This window comes from Symphodus melops (assembly GCF_947650265.1).
Source record: "Symphodus melops genome assembly, chromosome: 11".
Classification (NCBI taxonomy): Eukaryota; Metazoa; Chordata; class Actinopteri; order Labriformes; family Labridae; genus Symphodus; species Symphodus melops.
This window is the reverse complement of record NC_136701.1, coordinates 16238706-16264983: the sequence shown is the minus strand read 5'-3', so window position 1 is coordinate 16264983 and position 26278 is coordinate 16238706. Positions and strand designations below refer to the sequence as shown.

Below are 26278 nucleotides of genomic sequence, written 5' to 3'. Positions count from 1 at the left end.
TTATTAAAAACTAGTTGACAGTAACTGACTTTTTTTGTCATCTCTGTGCTGCAGTGCACAAACTAGACTTCAAGCTTTTGAGGCCCTGAGCTGCCACCTAGTGAGCAGAGAGGAGATCAGATGGAGACAATGTTGAAAGATTGCAAAGATCCACTTTAAGAAGCTGAGATAATCAGTGGCAAAGTGTGTGTGTGGGTCGGGAAGTCTCATGTGGAAACAGTTAAATATTGAAACATAAACTACATTTAATTGGACTCGTCATGGCAGCATCAATGGTTGACAAAGAGTATCAGGGTCGTCTATATGTGCCAAACAGAAAAACAGCAGTTAAAAGTTACAAATATCCGTTTAACAAGATCAAGAAGGCGTAACAGCGGTAACAGTTTCACTATAAATATTTCTTTCTGTCATGTGATGAAATGTTCTTCCCTGTTGCCGTAGGAGCGTGAGAGGAGATCCCCTCCATTCAATCATCTGCGAATGCATCCTTTCTCCGAGGGGGTCAGTGCTCTGCAGATCTACTGTATGAAAGAAGGGGTGAAGGTGAGCTGTGCTTTATTGTAGTAGTTACATGGAGCTTTCTCAGTCCGTCCACTGTCACAGATCAAAACACTTTTTGTGAGACAACAGCACATGGATCGTTTTGGAGTTACATGCTTTAAAAAACAACAACAACAAAAAAAAGTTCAAAGATTTTCATGCAGTTACTGTATGTAGTAGTATGGAAAGTCTGGAATACAATGAAACATTACATTGTATGATCCTTATTGGTTTATACTGCGTGTGTTTTTTTTCTTCCAGGATGTTTGCATACCCGATCTCATCAAACTCCTTGACATCCTGGGAGATAATGGGGTAATTCTCATTGCTTCCAGGAATTCAGCATTTCAACGCTTCAGTCAGCTCTTTGTTAACCCAAAATGTTCCCCCGCCCCCCCCCCCTTTTTTTGTCTAGAACTTAAGAAATGAGGAACAAGTGGCCATAATCCAGGCTAGCACTGTTTTGTCACTAGCAGAAAAGGTAAGCTAGGAAACTACTGTTCAGCTTTTTACATGACAAGATGAAAATGTGAACACACCAGCGATGTACCAGCTCATGTTTTGCTGTTTGTCGCCCTCTAGTGGATTCGACAGATTGAGGGGACGGAGACAGCGTTGCACCAGAAGATGATGGACCTAGAAATAGAGATGGTAAGCCTCAACAATCCAGGCGGGGAAAAAAACAAAAAACCCCATGAGCAGAGTGTTTACTAAATGTAACACTAAGGACTTACTCAGAACTGAAAATATTTGACTGTGATTTGTTGTAAGAGCTCGAGCCATTTAGCCATATAATGAACACCCTCCTACATATAGTGCAGATGTTTAAGAACTATTACAGTTCCAATAGAGTCTTCCCTTCATCCAGTATTCAGTCCGTAGCATTAAAAGCTTTCTTCTTCTTTTTTCACGACATGAGCACAGCGTCTTCAACGGCCCGGCTCTTACTTAGTGGCACATTAAAGTGCAAATCCAAAGAACTGCAGCTCGGCTTATTTAACAGAGTCTTTTGCATGTAGTGATTGATTTTCCCCAAAACCCATCAGCCCCCGTCAGAAAATGGTGTTTTCAATCATGCATTATGCTACAATGGCTGTGCAGAAATCAATGAATAAACTCTTACCTCGTTTGTAGGAGATGTTCTGCAAACAGAAAGGGTATCTAGAAGAAGAGCTGGACTACAGAAAACAGGCTCTTGACCAGGCCTACATGGTGAGCGTGTTTGTCTGTTTTTAATGGTCAATACTTGACGGTCTGACGTTAAAAAGATTGAGGGTAATGATTTCATGTTTTTGTTGTGAAAAGTAACACGAGCAATTTTTCGTCTTCCAACAGCAAATCCAGGAGCTGGAGGCGACGTTATACAACACCCTGCAGCAGGACAAGGTGCCTCAGGTCACAACAGTTTAAAGCCTTATTAATCTTAAAACTAAATCACTGTGCCATGTAAGGCCTCTTTTGAAGCATACTAGTTATGGTTAAAAGCTGTCGAGCTGGGTAAGAGTAAAACCAGAGGCTCGATCATTTCTTCCCACTCTGTCTTGACACGCATGTATCCGTCTTGCAGGTGATAAAGTACGGAGAGCCTCTGGATGAGCTTCAGAGGGACGAGCTGCGGACGTCAGTGGAGAAGCTGAGGAGGCAGATGCTGAGGAAGAGCCGAGAGTACGACTGCCAGATCCTCCAGGAGAGGATGGAACTGCTGCACCAGGCGCACCAGGTCTGACTACGGGCCTTTCTCTCAAACCGCTCCCCACACCATGTCCAGACACACTCTCCGCTCCATTCGAACGCTAAAGCGGAGAGTCAACCACAATGATCATCACGCAAAATCTCTGAGGGCGGTGTTGGGAGGGTTTCGTTCAACCCTCAATTAATGAGTCTGCACCTGTCATTGTTCGTCATCCAAGACGCTCCGTGATATCGCCTGCACAGTCGTTTTAAATGTCTGATAAAAGAAAAGTATCTTACAGCTGTAAATATCTAAAAGTTAACGTTGTAAGTCCGGAATAAATTAATGATGTTCTAGGGTTGAAATAGGCAAGGCAAGTTTATTTGTATAGAACATTTCAAAAACAAGGCAATTCAAAGTGCTTTATACAAGACATCAAAAGCATCACGACAGAGGAAAGGAAAGATACATACACATAAAAGTTAAAAATCACTGAAATGATTAAAACTTCAAATTTGTTCAAGTAAAAACAATTCAAATAAAATTAATTTAAGGAAGAATATAAAAAGGATTTAAAAGTTACCGTGCAGAGTAAAAGATTAAAACCTTTATTCAAATATTTAAGTTAAACGCAGCAATAGACAGGTAAAATAGTTAGTGTTTAATGTTGACCGGGACTCACAAAATAAATCGTCTTTTTTAACATCTTGACTCAAGATGTAAAAAAGAAGTGCCACCAAATATGTAAGTTTTTTTTGTTGTTTTTTTTGCCTGCTTAGCATTATTTATTTGTCAGCCTTTTATTTGAGTGACATAAAACCATTGTCATGTAAAGTTCCAGGGAAGTTCGTCCCAAAGCTTGCTGCTGTATTTATCCCGTCCACATTATCTCATTGAAACTTCTTTCCGCTGTAGGCGTCGGATGGAGACTCAGGCTTTGTCCATGAATGTTTTCGGTCTATGGCTGAAACACATTCTTCACACTTTTGGTCTGAATATTTTTATTTTTATTTTTTGCAGAGAATTCGCGATCTCGAAGACAAAACGGAAATCCAGAGGAGGCAGATTAAAGATCTGGAAGAAAAGGTAGGCCATGTTTGATGTCTCTGTGTATAAGAACTTGAAAAAAAAAAAACATGTTGAGTACAGAACACATAGATGATGAGAATCTTAAAGACACTAAATCACAAAAGGACAGCCTGAAGGGTTTGTGAGTTTTTAAGATTGCTTCGCCAAAAATAAGATAAATCAATATCCAACTGATTATTGCCACATCAAGAACAGAACACCCCTCTCATCAAGCTCAAGGTCAAACTGCCACGTAAGATGCTATCGTTGGTAATATTAAGAAGAGTGTGTTGACTGCTTACTGTGTCATGTTTTCCTGTACACTGAACCTCTGTCTCTGTCTCTGCTGTTACTAACATAACTGGAGCGTTCCTCTAATCCTCTCCCTCTCTTTGTCCCTTCCTCATCTCTTTTCTCCAGTTTTTGTTTCTGTTCTTGTTCTTTTCTCTTGCCTTTATCCTTTGGCCTTGAAGTCTTTGGCGTTTTCCAGTAGCTGAGGTGAGTTTTGAGGGCTTCGAGTAGACAGTTCAAACCTCTTCTGTCTAGCTGCTGGACCTGTGTCAAATATTTTTCTCTTGAAGAAAGTTTTCACGCGTGCGAAGCTATAACGGAAATATATATCTTCGTATCATTGCTATGCGCGATTCAACCGAACCGCAATATCAGCAAAACAGTGGAGAGGAGCACACTTATGAAACGGAGATTGGAGCATAGCGCTCGCATACATGCACTGGTCACAGGATATAAACATTACATTATTTGCATTCGCACATAGAGCTCCTTTGTTTTGGCTTCGTTCCGACCCCACCGTCCAACCTGGCAACGCTCTGGACGCAGAGCCTGAATTAAAACGGACAAATGCTCACTAAACAAACATTTCATGTAAAATTATTTTATGGACATGGCAGAATACAAATAGGGGCTTATTCTTACTCATTTAAAGATATACCATGTACACGAGTTAATGTTAAACACCCATCGAAGGAGAACCGGCTCAGTGAACAATACGAGTATGAGCTGTACACTAAACTATAACAAAAATACTTCTCTTTGCTTCTACTTCATCCTCACTCTAATTTTCTTTCAAAACTCCTGACCAGTCAAAAACTCTAAAATGGAACATTTTGGATAGTAATTTCTTTTAAATTTTTTTTTATTTCACGCAGTATAACCACGCAGTTCAGTGAAAAACAGATTTGACCTTGGTCTAGCCAGATTGCTACACACAATAACTTCCCCCTCCTTTAGCTCCACTGAAACATTCATCTTTCATTTCATCTTCTCGTTTTAAATCAGGCATGTTTATTCATTTTCATGTATTTATTGTACTGAACAAATGTTTTTGTCAGGAAGCACAAACATTGGGCGGCTGTGGCTCAGTTGGTAGAGTCGGTCGTCTCGCAACCGTTCGGGGTTCGACCGTGCAGCAACATGTCCGATGTGCAGTTAACCCCGAATTGCTCCTGCTGCTTCATCAGCGGCATATGAATGTGTATGAATGGAATTAGTTTCTTCGAATGGTCACTTTACATAGCAACCTCTGCCGTCAGTGTGTGAATGGGTCGGTGTTACAGTCGTCAGAGGACGAGAAAAGCAATATACAAGTTCAAGACCATTAACATCCCCATGCCTCCTTGTTTGTTCTCACCCTCCTTAACTCATACTTTTTTGCATTTGTTCTCAAAAGACAGAGAACAGTCTTCATGGGTTTGTAAATGGGGTTGGAGGAAAAACTCTTTTTTTCTAACTAACCATGGCTTCTTCTCTGTAACAACCATCAAACCTGCATTTTATGTGTTCATCAAGAAGTGTTGTTGAAAACGAAGCAAGCTGTAAAAACCATGCTGACATTTAATCATCAATACAAGGTTACATGTTTGAAGTGAGTATGTGGGTTGGTCTCGCACAGCTCCTGAGGAAAACATCCTGAAGTCTTCGTCTCAGAAATGCTCAATGGTGAAAATCTCATCCTAAACAAAATACGGCTCTGAAAACATCTGATGCCAACATGGAGGCAATGCTTACAAGAATTAGAAATACACAGACATAGAATAATCAGTGTTAGAATGAGGACTACGTTAGATTTTTGTAGATTTTTGGTCATACAGAGGAATCTTAAGTTTGTTTCATAACACAGTATATTTAATGAAAAACACAATGAGCCTGTATTTGTAAAAGGTCTCAAATGTGCAGCAGACGTTTAAATTGTTGTGGTAAATTACTTTTGATTTGTTGTAACTCCTGTCTCTCTCTCTCTCTCTCTCTCTCTCTCTCTCTCTCTCTCTCTCTCTCTCTCTCTCTCTCTCTCTCTCTCTCTCAGGTGGTCTGTCAGCTTGGAGATCTTGTTTGTGACTGCAGTGTTATTTACTTTCAGGACAAGTGTGGATCAACGTTTGTGGCAGTGGCTGTTAGTGTCATAACATCAGTGACTGCTGTTGGTTTAAGTGGATGTGTTGTGTGTTGGTCATGGACGTTCACATCAGATTTTGAGTCTTTTTGTTGTTGTTTTTTTTTTTAACGGAGGGGAGAGGTTCTCAGGACACTGCCTGGGACGATGTTTTAATTTTTAATTTTTTTAAGAGCGGTGTTGGACCTTAAACATCTCTCCAGAACAGCTGGGAACGCTGTGACAGGCTGCCAGAACGAAAAACACTATTTCAAAGACACACAAATGCCTACGTACAGTTTATGGACACGTGAATGCATGAACGCACACATACACACACGCTTTGACAAATCGAAACCAAAGCCTGGGAAATGCTCTCTCTGCCATGCAGGGGTAATTGTATGTCATTCACCACCATACAGCCACAGTGGAAAATCTAAAAGGACAGAAAAAAAACTTCATAAACAACGAGGCAAACAAACCGCCCAGGCCGCCACACTTTCTCTTCTTTTTCCCTTCCCTTCTGTCTTTATCAATCCAAACCTGAACGGACGTACATCAAAGATGCAACCTATTGGTGAAATGAACAGAGCCAACTCAGGGCCCCACGAGCGCGGAGGCTGCTTCAAGTCAGAATAAAAGGGAGAAGACCCGGGGACACGGTGTGTAACCGGCTGGCCTGCCTTCACTGTTCCCAAGAAAACTGGTGCTTACACAGACAGCTGGGACTCTCCAGAGGGTAAACCTGTGAAAAGGAAACAACTCCACTGCAGAGATGGGTGTGTACGGACACTGGAAGGGGGGATAGAGGACACTCAGGATGAAGCATCTTCACTGAAAAGATTGAAAAGAGAAAGTGGGGAGGATTTAAACTCCGATCAATCTGGAGCTCCACACACGAATCATCAAACTGCTTTTTAATTTCAAAACCAGCAGACTGTAAGAGCTTTACTCTCTGGTTGTCTCTTTGTTCTTTTCCTCTCTTTTTTACAGCCTACCTAACACTCGGACACTGTGTCCCAAGATTCCCACTGAGGAAAAAAATCAACTCTATTCTGTACTGTAATATAGACATTTGTTGATATGTACATGTATCTAAATTATTTCATGTCGTCCCCGCCCCTCGCCTTTTATTTTTGTGAATAGTTGCACTTTTCTTCAAATTCTCAAAAGCAGCTTGAACAGTTGATGTACTGGGCAGTTTATAAATGAGTCAAAAAAAACGTATGTTTTATTGTAGTGACAGCTGCAAAAGATGAATTTTATTTGTTTGAAATAATAACTGAAAATTGTTGGATTATGAATGTGGGACCCCCCACCCCCACCCCCATTTTGTTCTCTCCACCAGAATACTGTATTTGTCATTCTATTGAGTCAGTTACTCTGCTTGACCAGCAGGTGGTGCTGGTTCTACATGAGCAACCTCCAATATTCCCTTTAAACTGACGCAATCTTTTAGCAAACCTGTAAATATTTTCAGAATACCTTGCAGAAGATCTTCATCAGCTCTGGCTTGATGATTGAAACCAAAATGGAGAAAGGTTAATACGTAACAAGACATTTACTTAATCCTCTGTCCCAAGTATACTGCAGATTCCTTCTCTATTCCTCTTTTTACTAACCAATAAGTCTTTGACAGCAGCAACCCCTCTTTTACTGAACAGTTCTTGCTTCAGTCCAGGGGCGTGTCCAGACTTTTTAACTGGGGTGGCCAAACATGAGCATGGGCCTATAGGGTGGTGGCCTGAAGTATAGTATGTGTACACACACCAATATCCAAAGTAAAGAACACAAATGATCCAGTCATATCTCCAATCGTTGTCTCCAAATACTATTATTAGCAATCAAATGTAATGCTCCTGTGCAATAGTTTTTGTTTTTTTTTGGCATGAGTACTACTTTCGGAAATAAAAAAACCCAAAACATTCCAAAATATCACAGTGTGCTACATTCAAATGTCACAGACCGTGGAGAAAGTTAATCATAGCTAAGGATTATGGGAAAGCAATGGGTGGGTGGGTGGGGTGGGGGGGCAGAATCCAGGGGCTCATGCCATCTATAGGCCACTTCATGGACACACCCCTGCTTCAGGCATCTTTTTTCTCGACGTGAAACAGGAGAAAGTGAACACAACACTACACCTGCTCCACTTCTCTCCTGTTCAGCTAACTCTTTCCACTCCCTGCAATATTTACAAGTTAACTCTTCTCCTCCCTTTCACATGAGCTAGAGTATCTGCCATAATACCCCCCACCACTAGGTCTAGGGTGGCGGCATCTCATTACATAGCAGGCAGTAACTGTATGATCACCGTCATCGACTTCATACTGAGGGGAATGACTGAGACTATTTCTGTGCAAACTCAGCTAACAAGCAGTTGCCTTAAATGCACTTTCCCCATTCTTTTCCACAATTATTTTTTCAGGCGGTTGATATAATCATGTAATGTATTGTAATGTATATTTTTGTTATTATTTAACAGAGTTTTTTTTTAAATTATCTTTAACCCGTCTGTCTTCCAACAAGAATTTAATCCCTTTCCCTACTTCCGTCTAGATTATTAAATAAACAGAGAAAAATGAGCAATGCTGTAAAAAAACAAAAAATTAAAGGCCTTTGACTGTAAAGGAGAAATTGTCTTTCTTCCCGTCTTTGTTACAGGTGGGCTTGTTCAGGTTGTGTTGAAAGGGCAGATTTTTTATTACATCCCTTGCAAAATTGCCTTTACTATGACTGCTCTACAAAAAAACGTTCAAATTGTGCATTTTCACGTATCTAAACTATTTAAAGTTTCTGCCTGACTTTGATACGTTTTATTTCTTTTCATATTTTAAGTATTTTCGGAATATTAGATTCATCTTTTCAGAAAAGTATTTAAAATAATGTATATTAAAGGGAGCCTATGTGCAGCCTATAGCAGAGCTCTGCTGTGTGCAGGTCAGAAAGAGGAAACAGGTTTTAACACATTATTATTATTTTTTAAATTCGACATGTCCTGCATATTTTTAAATGACTGAAAACATGATACGAATTGCTGTTGTGGGAATTTCTGTTCTTTGTTCTCCGGGTCAACTTAATCCCTCAATGAAAATTCAACTTTCTTTATTTTACATTAACAAAACCTTTTTGTGGTTGACAGTGGGCTTCATTGGGCTTTTTATGCAGGAAACAGAGTAGAATCAGTCCAGCGTTACTTCATTCCTGACTGTCCCTGCCAAACCAGAAGAGTAGCCTACAGGAGTCAGGCCAGGTTTCAATAATGAGCACCAGCTCTGTTAGTGGACGTTTGCAATTAAAGCACTTCCATCTGTCATCTTCTCGTCACAAACACTGCCGTCACTCAGAGCTTTTATTGCACGCTGACTGAATAACCTTCCAAACATCAGTCAATAGAAAGTCTTTAACGAGTTTCTGCACAGTTAATCCTCGATGACGTATTTGTTGTGTTCAAATGGAAACAGCTTCTTCTGCAGAATTCTCTTGCTGCTGCTTTTCTCGCTCAGTCCTTCATCGAAAACTAATCTGACACATTTAAGAAGAGGGTGGACAGTTTTTAACTCCAGTTTTGATTACGAGTGTTTCTGGATGACGTGAACCCCCCCGTGCCATTGTGTGTTAGGCTTGTTAGCCCTCGTTGTTGTTCGGCTGAAAAGTCTGACAGAACATCCTTGGAGGCTCTTTAACCTTATTTCAGCAGCAGCTGGTCTGCAGCCAAAGCAACCCGGCCGGATGCAGCTGCAGGGTCTGCACCACTCAGCTGCTAAGCAACAATGACCTCATGGCTAGTACACGTATGAAGCATTGGAGGCTGAACACTCAATTGAGTGATTTACCTTTTTTAAAATAGATGTTGGCACTATAAATTCTTATAATGGGGAGGCAAACAGTGTTATTTGAATGTTATTTAAGGCATGTCCATGTTTTCTAATATTTCTGGTAGTCGGGCCTGGTCATTGCAAAGATTCAAGATGCTGTGAGACATTAAATAATTTTATGGTAGAGAAGCTAACAAAAAAAAAAATCTAATCACTCTGAATCAGTTGCTAAATGTTTGGAATTACATTTTAGAAAAAAATATTTAAAGAGATTACCTTTCTTGAATGTAATGCATACACAGAAATTAAAGCAATTACCTGTTTTGTTATATTTCCAGGATAAAGCTGGGCTACTGCTTGTCAGACCACAGACAACTATCATTCACCATTTCACTCCAATTGACTTGTCTGTGTTAAGGTGGCCCACTTACCCACTTCTACGTAAGTCTCACTCGCCGTGAGGCCTTGCCAGATCCATGAAGAGCACTGAGTGTGAATTTGCCAAACTCTGTCCTATCTGCTGCCATTCCATCATGCCTGGATGAACATGCTCTTCAGCCAGTGGCAACTTGAGAACAATCTTTTTATTGGGGACATTCATTTTACTGGCCAGCCTACCCTTATATCAATTTTTAATGTGAAGATAGAGGATACAGTCTCTTGCATTGAAAGCCTCTTTAAGTCAAAGGATGCTGTTTGAAAGTGCCAAACATAGATTCATGTATCACATTCAATAGTTAATAGGTAATTATGTTGCAGGAAATAACAGAAATCCCTTACAAGTTTCAGAATAAAACTGATTAAATTGTTGCTGGTTTGTAGCTTTAATGACACCCTCTGACATTGAAAACCAGACAGTCTCTTGCCAATGGCGCTACTGTCTCCCTAGTCTGCTCGGCCTGAAAACATAGATAAACCCCCTTCATTTTAAGACAGACATCTGCACCAGACCTCCGAGCACTGTCCTTGTTCTCTCACATAACATTGAATTCTTCCCCTGTCACCTCAACTGGTTTTTGTGTCAGTGTTTAAATGTGTACCCGGCCAAAACACCAAGCCACGGCATGCTAAAAATCTGAAGAAAGCTGTCAGGTTTTTTTTTTTTTTTTTTTTTCGTATTCTGTCCCCCTCGCTCAGCTTTATTTAGTGTCCAAACACTGGTCATGCTCTTTTGGAGAGGACATACAGCTCCAAAAAAAACTTTTTTTTTTTTTTTTAAGTTACACAAGCACAACATTTTAGTGAGCTCTTGGCATCCCCCACAAACCTTGATGTTTCATTCACATTCATGAGAGGGGGACACTTTTCTGCCAGCGTGACAAGTCTCTGCATTTGACGCCAACAGAGCCACAGGAACTGTGACAGTGGTGCATGGCAGTCAGTGTGTGGAAATAGAGCTACTTATCATATCTGACCCAGCTTCAACCCCCTGCAAAAAAAAAAAAGTCCACTAAGCTGACTTTTCAGAAAAGGAGTGCTCAGTCATGAAAATGAGTCTTAGTAAAACCAGATTATGGTTTATAGCAGGTAAAATGAAGTGAATTATTAATAAAATTATGTTTATTTCTGTCAATAGTTTAATATCTTTTGCATGTATTTGCCCTTTGAGGGCTTTTTCTGCCTAAAAAAACCCAGCCAGGCTTCATTTCAGTGAAGACAGCCTTTTAGATGAGCCCTGTTTGATTCCCGCTGTAAAGCCTGCAGTGTGGTTGACCTTAAGACCTTGGACTCTGAGGGCTTTTTGTCTTTTTACCACTCGCTCTCACTCGTCCACATTCACATGCACACACGTTGCCCTTCGCTGGGATGTGAAAGGGGAGTTGCTTGTTATTTCTAACCCACCTGAGGAAAGTTTACACCAAGCAACGACCTCAAAGAGGTCAAATACAACACATCGTCGTACTGCACGGAACCAGACAAACTGAACTAAACTTTTGTTTCCCGACTTTTAATCCAAAAAAAGAAGCAGGATTTAAACAATTAAAGGTAGGAATTTATGTGTTAATGATTATATCTATTACCAATCAATATTAAGTAAGGAGAATAACAAAGACAAATCTTTGTCTATGAGCAAAACAGTGAGAATTTCTTTACTCCCCTTCTTCGAATGGGTAATAATACAACCACTACCTGGACAAAACATTGGTTTGTGTCTAGATGAAAAATGATGAGGAGGAAGCCTCCAAACTCAAACACTCAGTGAGACATTTATGACCCATCTCCGACTACTAAAACATGCTGAATTGTGGCTGTTACATTATATCATGTCTGTTTGCTGAGTGACTCCTTCCTCCCTCTGCACTCAGCACTCTTAGTTTGGGACCTGCAGCCTGAAAGCTGCTCTTCTCCCTCTGCTGCTGACACCACCCAGTCTCATTTCAGCTGGAGTCAGAAATCAGCCCTGTGGGTGTCACAGGTTGGTTTCAGGAACGAAAGACAAGGCCAGTGAGGGAACCTTAGCTTTATTCAACTTAGGTTGCGGTCACACAAAAAGTGCAGGTGTAATAAGAAACGATTGTTTGAATAGAGTGATAAGGTCAATCTGCACGTACATTCTGATGGCTGCACCCCTATGTCCTACAGGGGCAATCCTAGAATCTGCAGTACATTATTTTAAAGACTAGACCCATTAAGTTGACATTTTATGATGGAATTGTCAAAAAGTATTTATCTAATGCCTCAATTATATTGTGTTGAATTTCATATTAATGCTGATATTTGCACATTATATAGGCAAATTATTGTTTATCATCTGTCAATAAAGTTTCCCTGCACTCACTTAAAAAGCCTTTACTCTGACGAATATATCCAACAAACCCTCCAATGAGGCGATCTTGAGAAAAGAGGTTAAGGTACTTGTGTCGTAAACTTACAGCAGAGTTTTTTGCTATAAAATCAACTGAAATAACAGATGCCTTGGTGACCTACGTAAATGAGACCTATGAGTAAGAGTATTTCTATAAAGTTATTTTTGTTTCCACTAAAGCCAGGTCTGTGTTTTACGAAGCGATTTGCAGCCTGTGTGCGTACATACAAACTAGGATTGGTATACGAGTGAGAAAAAAAGGAAGCAGGCCGGGTGACATTTCATGTCAGAAAACATAATTTACTCATGTTAAGGGCAGGGACTTCCAAAGGTTATGTTCACGACTTTGTCAACAGGTGGCGCCAAAATCGACAGCAATCAATCAGTCCTTACAGAAACTTGAAGTGGAGTACCAAAATATTTTTTTTTACAGTGCATGTTCACATAGCATTGGGATAGTCTGGCACATGCTCCTTGACACGACAAAGAGTCCATCACCTGTCCACAATCATCCTGCCTCGTGTTCTAATAAATAATCGAAATGGGAAGGGATGAAAAAAACATTATAATGCTGCATCATGAACCACAACTGTGCCTTCTAGTCTCGGGCTTCAAATAAATTCCTGCCTGCCTTTCTCTCTCTCACACACACATACACACACACATACACACACACAGACAGACACCACTTCAACTCTAGATTCCCCGTCTCTCCCGGTCACTTAATAAGCAGAGCTCCAGAATGGCAGAGCGCAGGGGAAACCGGGGCAAGGCGGAGGACGACCTGCCGGTTTACCTAGCCCGGCCCGGCACGGCTGACCAGGTACCCCGGCAGAAACACGGCGGCTTGTTCTGCAGCGTGGAGGACGCGTTTGAGAGTAAAACCATAGACTTTGACGCCTTGAGCGTCGGCCAGAGGAGCTCCCGCACACCGAGGACCGCCAAACGTGAGACCGATCAGGAGGTGAGGAGCTCGGCCAGTGAGAGGAGTCTCCCTGGGGACTCACCTCAGAGCAGAGGAGGAAAAGAAGACGCGCAGCAGAACCTGGGAGATGAGACGGTAAGGGGACTAACTTTCTTTGGTGCAGCATATGGAAAGGAAATGAATGAGAAGTTATACTTTTGCATCTATAAGTGTAGATTAGAGAGAAATACGGATTTAAATACGGACTGTGAATATTGATAAACAGAAATGTCAAAAACCAGATTGAAGCCATATTGGTTAATTTCACTTTTTTTTTGTCAATTGGAAGATTGGTACACTTTTAAATATTTACATAATCACAATGACAAGCAATAGCCCCACAACATGTAGGCTACTTATAATGTTGAGAAGCCTTTGAATAATTCATAGCAAAAGTTTGATTACATCGGATGGAAGGTGAAGGATACAATACAGACTTAAACAGGCCTTTAGGCTACACCTTACATTGCCTCTAACGTCCACTGTGACACTTCTGTTGTCCTGCTGTCTGCAGCACATTTAAATGAGGGGCTCTTAAGCCAACTTTAGCTAAGTGCTTTTTGGAGCTCAGTTTTGGATGACAGCTCCAGTTGTTGCACCACTGCCAAAATCACTTTCTGACATTATCCTGCTCTTTAGCTCTTACTTCCCCGTTCAGTGATTATACTGATCATACATTTTTATTCTCTGTTTCCCAGCAGCAAAGAGATAACCACCTTAAATTTCTAATATCAGGTTCCTCTTATCGGACTGGAAAATACAGAAACTATTTACAAGTTGTATCCTATTCAAGTCATTTCAATAAGCTGTCCATTGGAGAATAGATACAGCATCTTAACAGGTACAGTTAGTTAACTGCTTTCAGCTTAGCTAACTGAAATGTGTGTTCAGAGTGTATGTGGAAAAGTGTCACAGTGGCTGCCAAAAGTTCTGTGAAATGAGACTTTTGTGTCTAAAGTCAGCGTCTATCAATGTGCTCTCCAATAATTTCTTTATAATAATAGTGCAAGGTATTCAGTCCATCAAGTGAATAAACTGGAAAAAAAGAGAAAGCAACCAAGGCCATATGATGATGGGACTGGTAAGTCTAATGAACCAAACAAATGTTCCATCATCTCTATGGGTCTGGAACAGCAGATATTAAATATGTCTATAAACAACTGTTTATCAGTTGTTAGCACTGAGGTTCAGAAAAAAAAATGTAACAACTGTTGTGTTGTAATTATGAAGCAACAAATTACTGACCATTTTTTGTTTGAAATGTAGGCAAAAATGAGGGACCATTGTGTTCAACAAAGGACGTTCTCGCAAAAATGATGTGGAGACACTCCAGTCGACATTTTAGAAAACACCACCTATCATTATCAGGGTTGGGACTACATATCCATCCTGCCTTGTGTGATACAATAATTGACTGGCAGGACTTTTACCTGCCCATTTGACTCTCTGCATCACTACTTTATTTGTCCCCATGGCAGAGCATGTGGGTCAAATAAACGGAAATTTGATGGCCAAAGAAGAAGTTGGGTAACACTAGTCTGGTACACACCCACCCACGCAGATGCACTTGATTTGGCTGAGAATGGAACGACACTGCCAGACAACGTGTGGATGACTGCTAGTACTGTGGTTATTCATTGCAAGGCAGGAAAAAACATAATCGAAATCATGAATGAAAGATACGAATCAGGAAACGCACAAACAAACAATCTGCCAAACTTGTTACTTGACGAATGTTTCACTGAATACGTTTAAAAAAAACCCAAAAAATATACAGAGACACTGTTCTGACATCAGCAGCAGCAGTAATGGTTGAGTTTAAAGTGTTTGTTTAAAATAAAGAGAGGAGAAATACATTACATACTATGTGTGTTTCTCTTAGTCAGCACTGGGGAAATGAGTTTTTTGTTATTGTGGCTGCAGAAATGACTGACAAAGATGCAGATTAATTAGAACAGTCCAAGATGATTACTTCTTTTCAACATAAGCACAAAACTCTGAAGGAATGTAGAGGCTGATCACGCAAGTCTCACTCAATGTTTCTACACCTTAAATACTGCTCGATTTAAGTCCAGTCACATCCAACAAACTGCTGTTTCTGCCATAGAGGCAGATCTTTTGATCCCCATCGTTTGGTTCATACCAATGAAGACTGAGCAAAAAGACCTTGACTGATCGTCGCACTTTAAACATGATCTACAGCAGAAAGGACAACAGTGTTCTCATTAATATATGGATTAACTTTCCAGTCTTTGACCCGTTCTTTGTTCATATCTTTCAAACCTCTGTAACCCCTTCGTGTGGCCTGACAGCAAAAGTGTTGAGACTACAGGTGCACAAGATGTAACAGATTTGATATACTTCTATTCTCATTTATCCAAATCAGATACAGACATTTGAGCGACTGAATGCAAATGTGTGTACGGAAAAATATTAAGAAATCACTGTTGACAAGGATGTGTACAGAGTTCTAAGTCTGAGAGTAAAAATGTGCAAAGCAGTCCAAGAATTATGTTAAGATATCATATTTCTATGTTTTTTTGTGTCATCTACACACAAACAAAAACTAATGTCGCTGGTAGTAGAAAAAAGACAACGTACTTACTGTCTGTGGAGTCACCAGCGTCTAGTCTTATAAGGCCTTCTTCTTCTTCTTCTCAAGGTCTTTTTCTGATGTTTGTTGTATGAAGTTTCTCCACTGTAAAGAACACTTTTAATGGGCCGCAGCTGGCACTTCTTATTTTTGTGTCATCATTTATTGTTGGTCATGTATTCCTTTTCTGCATGATTCCAGGACACGTGTAACTGTGTCAGCCTCACAGAGGTGAAGTTCTCTGGAAGTTTTCTTCTTTTTCAAACAAATGGCCACAGGGAAGAACAGCTTTAAATGCTTCCTGGTCATACTGCGATTGCTTTAATCAAGGGTACAGTTCAACAGCCATGTGAGGCTTTAAATGCTATAAAGTGTACCAGCATTACTGTCTGTGATATAAGCAAGAGTTTAACAAGTCTAAAACATGCTTTTAAGGAAAATGGTAATTTCACTTCTTCTGCTAGGAAACAAAATGCCAAAAAAAAGAATAAATGATTTCCTCCCCCTCCCCAAGTGCAAAATGGTATCTTCCAAAATGCCAACACCTGAGGTGTGTTCAGACCTGTCGAAACATGCTTGAATGTGTTTAATTAGCCAAAATGTGTTTTTAATGAAAATCTGAATTGTACTTCTTCTGTTTAGAAACAAAATACAAAAGAAATCGACTAATTCTTACTTCCCCCTCCCCCAAGCCCTACGCAGTATCTTCCACAATGTCAACACCTGGGACTGCAAAACATGTATTCATACAGAAACGGTGGTGTGAACAACCTGTGCATGTTGTGCTATACAATACAGCAGGATCAAAGTCACTGCTGATTTGGTTAAATCTCTGAAAAGGCCATCAGAGAAGAAGAAAGGTACCTCTGATGTTGCTCACCAATACCAAAGCTTTCAGCAAATGTGCCATTCATCCACACAAGATAAGAGACAGAGAGAAGAATGCTGTTCATGGTTAGGGTTAGGGTTAGTTGAGATTGACCATACGGGGTAGAATGTAGAAAATTAAGAAAGATATCACAAAACTAAGGCACAAATACCAAATGAAGCTTGAATCAGCATATTTATGTAAAGCACATATTGACTGACGAGTTTAGCTGAGAAACGGGAAATATTCAAAAATCTAAATATTTGAGAAAACAAACATTAAAGGATAAAGGTTCTGTTATAAATTCTTACTGTTTGGACTGTAGACCATGATACCTCAGTTTAGCTGGCAGTCATCCCCCCTCTGGTGGTCTGATTGTGAACTGCAGTATTGCACCTCCTGAGGGAGCAGATGATTCAGCAGAAGCACCCAGACAGCCAGTGAGGCAGTGTGTGTTTGTGTGTGTGTGTGTGTGTGTGTGTGTGTGTGTGTGTGTGTGTGTGTGTGTGTGTGTGTTTGCCATGTCTGGAAACTTTTTGAAAAGATCAGACTGACAACAGACTCAGGACACGTTTACTCCTGACATCGTCGAGATCAGTCTGATGCCTGACCTTATGGTGACACTTTTATGCAGACTTTTTGAAAGTGCTGCAGTTTTGTGATGTGCTATGATCAAGTCTCTCTTTGTCCTTCCTTTCCCCCCTATCAAAAGACTCAATTTTACTCACATTTGAATTTATTCAAAAGGAAAATTGTTATTTACATTTGAAAGCTGCAGTAAACAAAGCCCTCGATACATTTTCTTAAGGCTCTGCAAACATATTAGAGTTTTTTTTTAAACCCTGAACATAATGGTTATAGATTTTTGCCTTTTCTCCTTGGAGATCTTGTTAGTGCAATCAGCAGTAATGGAGTGAAGAAAGAGGAGTGGTTAGCCAGATGTCCATGAGTGCTTGCTTTGGGGACAACCCCCCCCCGCCCCCTCTTTGTTCTTCTGCAGGGTGGAGGTCAGACTGGGTGGAGCATTTACCCACACCCATGCAAAAAAAAAAAAATAATTATCTCATCATAGGCACTCATACACTTGTTCCTGTCTATAGATACATCCTCCATTACATGTCAGCCATTAGTATCAGTTGAATCAGTGGCTTCTTCTTTATGTCTGAGAAAACAGGCTTGATGATGTCATTAGGGTTATTGCAGCTTGCTGTTTGTCACTTTAACTTTGTAACAGATTTGTTAGATAACGGAGGGTTGAGACCGACAAATCTCTGTTTCACACTGTTGAGTGGCATTATGGGAAATGTAGTACTTTACAGTATGAATGTGAGATCTGCAAGTCTTTTTTAATGCCGTTTGCAAGTCAAACAACCTTTATTGTTAAATTCGGTGTTCAAGTACATAAATGAGTTATTTCTTTCAGATCTGTAACAAAATGCTCAACTATTTTTTACACTCATGCAGAGTCCAGGATGAAATGGAATATGTTATGCATTTTACAGAAAGAACATCAGTGAAAGAAAGATGCAGGCTCCATATTTTAAGGCTATGGTTTAGCATGAGGTGAACACACCTTAGTGTCCGGGGTAGTTAATATGAGTAGCTTCTCATTTGGGGCCACCATGCCGGGTGCGGAGTTTGCTGATGAAGCTCTGAGGACCTGACTGAGTGTTTTCTGCATCCCTGATCTGTCTGAGTCCTGTCTGTCGCTCAATGTCAGCTGCTTAATGTGCTCTGCAGAGGTAGCAGGCCTGCAAACTTCAACTGCGTGGTTGATTCATTCTCAGAGGCCAGGGAATGCTGAAGTAATGCTTTACACAGCCTCACTGCCATGAAAGGACATGTCAGCATGCAGGCGCTGTGTAGCCAGAGGCAGAAAGAAAACAATCAATGATGATTTATTAAAGAGAAACAATCTCATATTATAAGCCTTACCTTGTGTAGCATTTTTTGATCATGAAAATTAGAAATAGATGATAGACGTTTGAGAACAATTCAGTAATCCTGCATTGGATAATTAAAATGGAATGATCTTCTGATATGGATATCTGTTATCATAATAAAGCATGCGTAGACCTGAAGAAATGAGCTAGTCATTGATGTTGATTAAGAGATCGGTCAGGACCAAAAGCATTAAAAATTCAAATAAATCAGATGTGAATCTGTATTTATAATAAAAACATTAATAAATGAATAGTACATGAATATTTATATTTAAGTTTACACCTGATGAGCGTGGTACACCCTTGCTCATGTGCCTCCTCATTATGTTTGCATCAGTCCTCATAGGTTCAAACAATAGAGACACATGGCTTGCTGGGGGCATGCAGAGAGGGTGTGTGTGTGTGTGTGTGTGTGTGTGTGTGCGTGCGTGTGTGTGTGTGTGTGTGTGTGTGTGTGTGTGTGTGTGAGTGAGTGAGTGTGCAGACACGTGGGGTGTGTAATGTGACGGTGGTCCAGCTCTGTGACAGCTGCCACATGAGTTAGCCCCCTCCTCTTTTCAGGAAAACAAAACACCACAATCTGTTGGCAATAACTGATAGAGATTTACACTCATAGCTAATTTGAAACTAATATTTGCTCTGATTCGTGAAGCGACCCGGCCCTGAATTTATGAAGTTACAGTCTATCATTGTTTCTGCATTTGTTGTGTTCACTCTTCTCAAAAAAAGGACAACATTAGGTATTAGGTAAAACAAAACAAACAAACGCGTGTTGAACTGTGTTTTCAATTTAAAATTTCAACAGAAATTCCCTTCTAACACACATTTATTTCTTACCTTTTTAAATCAACTGCAGTATTATAATGACAAAACAATAATCTGTATGATTGCTTTTTACGCTGTGCAGGGATTAATGAGCCCTGTTTTTCCTCCCATTGGCTACAAAGAGCCACATATTGTCCTCTAATCAATTAATCATTACCGGCGTTCCACATCGATCCAATGACCATTTGAGTGACTTTGGCGGTTTTATACTGAACAGACAGCGTTGAATTTTAAACCATTCTACTTAGAGTATTTTACCATTTTGAGGCAAAAAAAAAAAAAAATCTTTAAGAGGTCAATTATAACTTAAATATGCTGTAAATGAGCCTAAAGTATGTGTGACAGAACAGTATTGGCTGCAGGCGTTTACATGCTGCTCTAAAGCGCCCTCTGGTGGAAACACTGTAACAACGCTGGTGTCCTTTGAGGGAGGGGCCGGTGACTGAAGCTCAGACGTTTCTTTAGCTCTCTGAGCCACTTTACATCGCACTGACAGAGCGGCCACCATTCCCCGACGCTCCCATCAAGCCGAAGGGCCGCTGCAGCATCCGCACAGAGGCAGTATTATTGTTCTGAGCTTGTTTTTGAAGGTGGAAAAGGACGGAAAATGTATAACCAAGGAAAAAAGAACATCCCAAAGATCACAGTGAGTAAAGGAGTTATTTATGCTTCATTGGCTGTTGGAACTTTTTGTTGCAAAACACGGTGCTGCTGCGGCGATGGATCAAAAACATGAATTCTGCACGACTCGCTGCTTTTTAAAAAAACATTTTTTCTTGTCGGACATTATCATTGGGGGGAAAAAAAATCCGCACAGTGGAGAGGCATGACTGGCTGCCATAGTGACAGACAGGCTGGGAGATGAGGCGTTTTCTTAAAGGTGTCCTGCATCTTCTTTGTTGAGGGGATGCATGCTTGCTGCGAGCCGGCTCGCCCCTAAAAACAGCACTGTAATGCTTCTGCTGTCTGCAGTGCATGGATGCGGATTTAGACTGACCGGATCCTACTTAATGAACATTTTTAAACCTGGATTTTCATGAGAAAATCGCGCTGGTTTGCTTTTATAGGCTATACCAAAGCCACATGAATTATCTTAAAGTCTAACTCAAACGTGATAAAAGTAGGATTAGGACTCTTTTCAATAAAACACATTCAATGTGTTAGTCGTTTTGGCATGAATGTGTTCAGCCCTTCTCTAAAGGAGAGGATTTCAGGCCTAATTGATGCTGATATTGAAGCACAGAGCACTGATGTAAGTCGGTTTTGTTCCTATTTTCTTTACAATAATTCAATAAACATTTTCATTCAAACAAAATCAACTATAATATATAGGCTATAATATACTAATGTCATAGTCTAACTGTGGTGTCAGTTGATTGGCAAACCAACAAAGAGAACTAATGCTGATAATTTGCAATTCATTTTAGAAATACATCGTAATGAATTAGGCACTTTAAGATATCCTAAGAGGGCCTTTTTTTGTTTTAATTTAGGGATGAAGTGTGTTCTCTGCAGTGTGTAGACATGGGCTACTGTTCATGTTGCAGGCTGGTGCAGAGCAGAGTGAGGAGAGAGGAGAGGAGAAAAAAAAGAGGTGGGGGAAATACACGCCCATTTGTGAAGAGCTGTGATAAGCCGGCCTTGTAATAGGGCGTCTGTAGGTAGTAAGGCCTGCATCATGAGAAGGAGAAAGATTCAGATTCCTGACTGTGCATCTTAGGGTGGAGGGTGAATTTTGGGGCAGGTTGGTAGTGTGTCTTACAATGGCAGACAAACCTCTCCCACTCCCTCCTCTGTGTGTGTGTGTGTGTGTGTGTGCCTTCCATTTCTCATTGTTGCAGCTCAGGCTGCAGTCAGGGGTGTGTTGCTGGGCTTTGTCCTGTCTCCTCAGCTGATATTACACCAAATGGGAGATCGAGAGCAAGCTGGGCAAGCTTTATCCTTTAGAGGTCTTTTTTTTCTGCCTCTGCACTCTGAGCACAGCCTCTTGATGTCTTTAAGTAGGGCATGTGTCTATAATGTGCCAAAGTGGGCCAGAGTTTTTCATGGCATGATTTACTCAATCATTAGGGATTAGATTTTTTACCAACCAACCCCCAACAAAGAGGATGGGTGTCTATTCAGCTTTCTTTTATCTGAGTATGTGACCTGCAGAAGGCATGAATCTTATGCCACAGCACTGACCAAATCACCACTGCCATAGTAGATGAGAACAAATAGACCCCTTGAGGACAAAATCTGCCTACTCTCTCAGTATGAGGCAGTAAATCAGAAACTGTAAAATCCGAACCATAGTTCAGTTCATCTGAAGCTTAATGACCTCAAGATAGGCTTTCTGTAAATAGAAGTCAAACTTTTCTGAAAGGATCATCATTGTTCTTAAAGTCTCCAACAAGTTGTGAGCAAAGTGTTGATAGTATTTGTCAAGAGAAGAGACAAAAAGGGCTCCCCATCACTTAAAAAGGAACCGTAAAGCGGTTTGTCATGGATGTAGCCACATCGTCAACCATTGGTTTGTGAACTGTTGTGGAATTGTGTCCATCGCCATCTTGTTTTTTGAGCCTGAAGTGACCATATTTGTGCGAGAAAACCGCTAAGTTAGCAGAATATTTGGTTTAGCTAATTCTAACCCCAGAAAAGTACTTAGCAAGTGCGTCTAGTATTTAACTTAGCATTTTAATTCGGATGAAAAATATGGCCAGTGTAAACACAGGCTTTAAACTACATGCGTGTCAATGAATGTTAAGCTGCAGCATTGGAACATTGAATTAAGCCTTTTTTCAGCTTGAACAGATCTCAAAATTGGAAGAAACAAAAGGTGGCCACGCCCCTAATTATAACCTGCTTTGTAATCTAGACACCAAATGGGTAAGCCGGTGAGCTATTTCTAATACGTACATTTACTGGATAATCTGAATGGCTTCAGACATAATGCAACCATGAAGTTTCCGCCCTACTTTTAATTAAATGTTTGTTTTGGGACCTTTTAGGCCTTTATTGCACAGTAAAGTTGGAAATCAGGGATAGAGAGAGAGAGTGGGGAATGACATGGGGCAAAAAAGTCATAGGTCAAATTTTAACCCAGATTGCTAGCTTAGAGGACTGTAGCCTCTGTACCTGAAGCGTGCAAACGAACCACTCGGTCACCAGTATTCACCCTGCTGTACAGCTTTTAGCAGTATTTGCTCTAAAAATATTATGTAAGTCCAGTCTTTTTTGTATTAGATAGAGTTGCATAATCCCAAAAATGTAATTCCTTGTTGGTTTGTCCACAGCTGTTGTTGCGTTTGATTGTAAGACGTGTGTGTTTATAGAGCCACCTCTGGGGGCAGCAAACACTTCTTGAGTCACCACTTGCAGAACAGCGAACACATTCTTTCAGTTACATCTCCAAGGAAGAACAGCTCTGTCATTGGTATGGCCAAACCATGTTGTTATGTCCAAGTGGCATCGCCCCCAGCTTTAGAAATAAAACTTGGAAGCAGTGTTGAACAGACCACTGAGTTTGCCGAAACAAAGGGTTTGATGAAAGGCCTGGGAAGAGTTAGTTTAAATGATGAACCTGTAAAAAGCAGAGAAGAGACTGTGATCTGAAAATTAAATAAATATGGCTTACTTCCTCAAGTAATTTTAACATACCAATAAGAGACTGTTTTTGTAGGTTTTTTGTAGGTCTTGACATGTAACATGCCTACCAAATTCCAAACATGCAGGTAGAACTGAATGCAAGTGAACAGCCATCGCAAGTCTTGTCACTTGTTTGTGTTTTTTACTTTACAACTCTATAGTACAGTAAGTGCTTTTGTCATAAACCAACCAAAAAAACATAAGGGGGGTAAAAGCAGAGTGTATTTGGTCTTTACTCTCCTCCTCTCTCAGACTTTCCCTCTATATTTCCATGGCTACTTGCTCTCTTCCAGCTGTTTCCTCACATCTGCTCTCAACCAGAATGGCTCTGTCACATTTCTAGGTGTGGTTCTTCCTTTTCTCTCTTACTGCGCTCACAGCGGCCTCAGTGTTGATCCAGGCTGGTAGATGTCATCAGTAATCCTCTCCAGCTGGAAGCAGCCTCTGTGGGCATGGAACCAGCGTCTCTGCCCGGGAAATAAAACCTTTCATTCGCCCCGTAGACGCACCACAAACACTAGCTCTGCCACACCAGAGCGCGCGATCATTGTCACCACGTAGGCTGCAGAAAACTGGGCTGGAGCAGACACCAAAGACTCCTTGGCCACCCTAGTTGTTGCCATGGTGAACTACTAACAGTTTTGATGGCAGGAAATTACAACCCCTGTTGGAGTTGTCATGTGCTAATGTGATTCGACACACATGCCTGGTTTCAGACACTTTTTCAGACTTCATGACCGAGACAGCAGTCCAAACAAACAGGATCCCTCAATTTAACTGTTGCTGGTTGGAGCTGCTGCAAGTAATTAAGCTTGATAGTCCTTGTTGTTTTCACGTTCCTATAATGTAAAAACAAAAATGTAAAAAAAATCTGTTCAGTTTTTGGGCAAAGTGTAAATATTGTTTTCCTTGCTAGGCAACACAGGCACTGCTGCTAATTCAGGATGACTTCCCTCTTCCACTGGTTCCTGCCTGCCTCCCTACAGCCACACACAGGGGTCTCTGTCAGCGCTAATGGAGAGCTAACAGCTAATCGCACAGTTTTTTCCAGGACTGTTCCCACTTATTAAGCAGCACACAGGAGCAGCCACTCTACTGGAGTAATTTGCATCCCAGTTTACGAGAGCTTCTCCCTCCCATCTGCTGAAGTGGAAAAAGTTGACCGTCATATAGTACAAGAACAGCATCCTGTCTTCTATTTTTAATATCTGCTTGCGTGTAGAACAGAAAATGACAGTTTCCTGTGCGACGTGAGCCGCTTTATTTCGGGAGCTTTATTTCTCTGGAGTTGAATGACAAGAGGCTGTTTTCCGCTTTAGCTTTAATCTGCTTTGTTACCAGCTATTTAATAAATGAGGTTGTCAGCACTCTGCAAATGATGGAGTTGAAGAAAGGAATGTTTTTCAGTGGCACCATTCTGGTTATAAAAAGCATCAGAAGCAGCACATAGCATCTTAAACAATGTCGCCTTCTTTGTGCTCCTGTGAGGCACTTTCAGGTTGTGTTGATTTTTGATTTATCGCTTTGCTGATCTTCCCCATTACATATAAGAAACAAGAAACATAATGAAATCATGCACATAGTCTCATTGTTGTCCCTCATTGGTTTCTTGAGAAAAAATCTGAAGGCCAACAATAGCGGTCCCCATACTTGTAATTCCCTCTTAACTCTTGGTCAACCTAGTTTCAGGCAAAGAAGAAGAGTTGAGATGGATCTTTTGCCTCCTAGCAAACGTCACACCCGCCTGCTAGACAGACCAGTCGCAACCTTATAAATGAGGCCCTACTCATTTATAAGGTTTTTGCTTTTTTGCGATTGAAGCAGAACATTTACGAGAATTTGTTGATAACTCAGTTGTGCTGTTTGCTGTGATGTCTGTGCTGAGACTAATCCTTCAGCTGTCCTAATTCGTCACCAGCTGAAGAAATCCTTTACTCTGTGATTTACACGAGTAAAACAGCAAATCCTCCGCTGCTTACATGAGGCCTAAGTGTTGGGAGTAGGTCAGGGGCACACACACACACACACACACACACACACACACACACACACACACACACACACACACACACACACACACACACATTTAAGGGGAGATGAGTTAGAAATATATGTGGTGACTGGAGCCAAAAGTGTCAAGAAACAGTAAAAAAAATCTCACAAAAACACATCTTTTGTTTTTTTTATTGGCTGGAAACAGTTTGGCAAATAAACAAAAATAGTTCAACGGTTGCAATTCATAGTCTGCTTTTCGTCTGAACACACATAGAAAGCTCATTGTTTTCCAGTGACATCAGAACCGTAAAACGCACATCCAGTAAGATGATTTTCCTCTTCCTAATACTGTATGTTATTGACAAATGAGGGCATGGTCAGTGACCCTGGAAGGTCAGAGCGAATCAGGATCAACTTCGTCCTTAATATCAATACATAAACACCACTGTGTCTGAATCAGTTTGAGGCTGATTGGAATAATTGTGCTCCCCTTTCATTATATTACGACTAGAGTCAAGCCAAAATAATATATTCCCAAAAAAGAAATATCCCATGGTGCTCTCTCAACAACTACTGAGTTCGGAATGAGATTAAATAACCAAAACAAAGACAACTGAACCATGATGTGTGTTTTGAATTGATTCTATTTGACATTACATTTACATATTATATTATCCTACACATAGCCAGAATCGCTCGCCACAACGTTTAAACAGTCCAGTCCCATCTGACATCTCTTACTCAATCCTTTGAACACAGCATCAGCCATTGGATGTTGTTAAATCGTGCTTGGCAGCAACAAAACGTGAAACAGCATCATGGCTGGTTTGTGGATAGTTTTGTGTCTTTCACGTCATAAGGAATGGTGATATATTCTACTTTAACCACAGAATAGCACAGATGGATTAAACTTAAGCAATGATGCTGTTACACAACCGAAGGAAAATATTTGTGATGTGTAAACATGAAGAAGAACTGAAATAAGTTGATTGATCGACTTTGCAGTGGTAGAAATAGTCAAAAAGAGAAAAAAAAAAGTGCTAAAACTGGGATACATTCTGAAACAATAAACATTTTGTCTCACATTGGTTACATAAATGTGGCACCCTTTTGAAACGCATGCTGTCATCTACCCCCCGAAATGTTGTCGTGTAATATATTGCTGTTTGTGGTTGA

At 40.6% G+C, this 26278-nt stretch overlaps 2 protein-coding genes across 6 annotated transcripts in view; both read left to right on the top strand.

Annotated features, from left to right (window-relative positions):
- The window catches only part of jakmip2 (janus kinase and microtubule interacting protein 2), a 32549-nt gene extending 25770 nt beyond the window's left edge, over positions 1 to 6779 (top strand). Inside the window, exons 16-25 of one of the 4 annotated variants that reach the window (XM_079355472.1) lie at positions 442 to 543; positions 802 to 855; positions 956 to 1021; positions 1123 to 1191; positions 1675 to 1752; positions 1876 to 1926; positions 2108 to 2260; positions 3233 to 3298; positions 3701 to 3778; positions 5601 to 5718. In XM_079355472.1, the coding sequence (XP_079211598.1) occupies positions 442 to 543; positions 802 to 855; positions 956 to 1021; positions 1123 to 1191; positions 1675 to 1752; positions 1876 to 1926; positions 2108 to 2260; positions 3233 to 3298; positions 3701 to 3751 (690 nt within the window). In that variant the 3' untranslated portion in view covers positions 3752 to 3778; positions 5601 to 5718. Of the gene's footprint in view, positions 1 to 441; positions 544 to 801; positions 856 to 955; positions 1022 to 1122; positions 1192 to 1674; positions 1753 to 1875; positions 1936 to 2107; positions 2261 to 3232; positions 3299 to 3700; positions 3779 to 5600 lie in introns of all 4 variants that reach the window. The other 3 variants (XM_079355471.1, XM_079355470.1, XM_079355469.1) reach the window with 3 other exon arrangements.
- A 13144-nt stretch (positions 6780 to 19923) lies between these two features.
- The window catches only part of dpysl3 (dihydropyrimidinase like 3), a 31411-nt gene continuing 25056 nt past the window's right edge, over positions 19924 to 26278 (top strand). For both annotated transcript variants that reach the window (XM_079355050.1, XM_079355049.1), the window contains exon 1: positions 19924 to 20126. In XM_079355050.1, the coding sequence (XP_079211176.1) occupies positions 20088 to 20126 (39 nt within the window). In that variant the 5' untranslated portion in view covers positions 19924 to 20087. The remainder of the gene's footprint in view (positions 20127 to 26278) is intronic.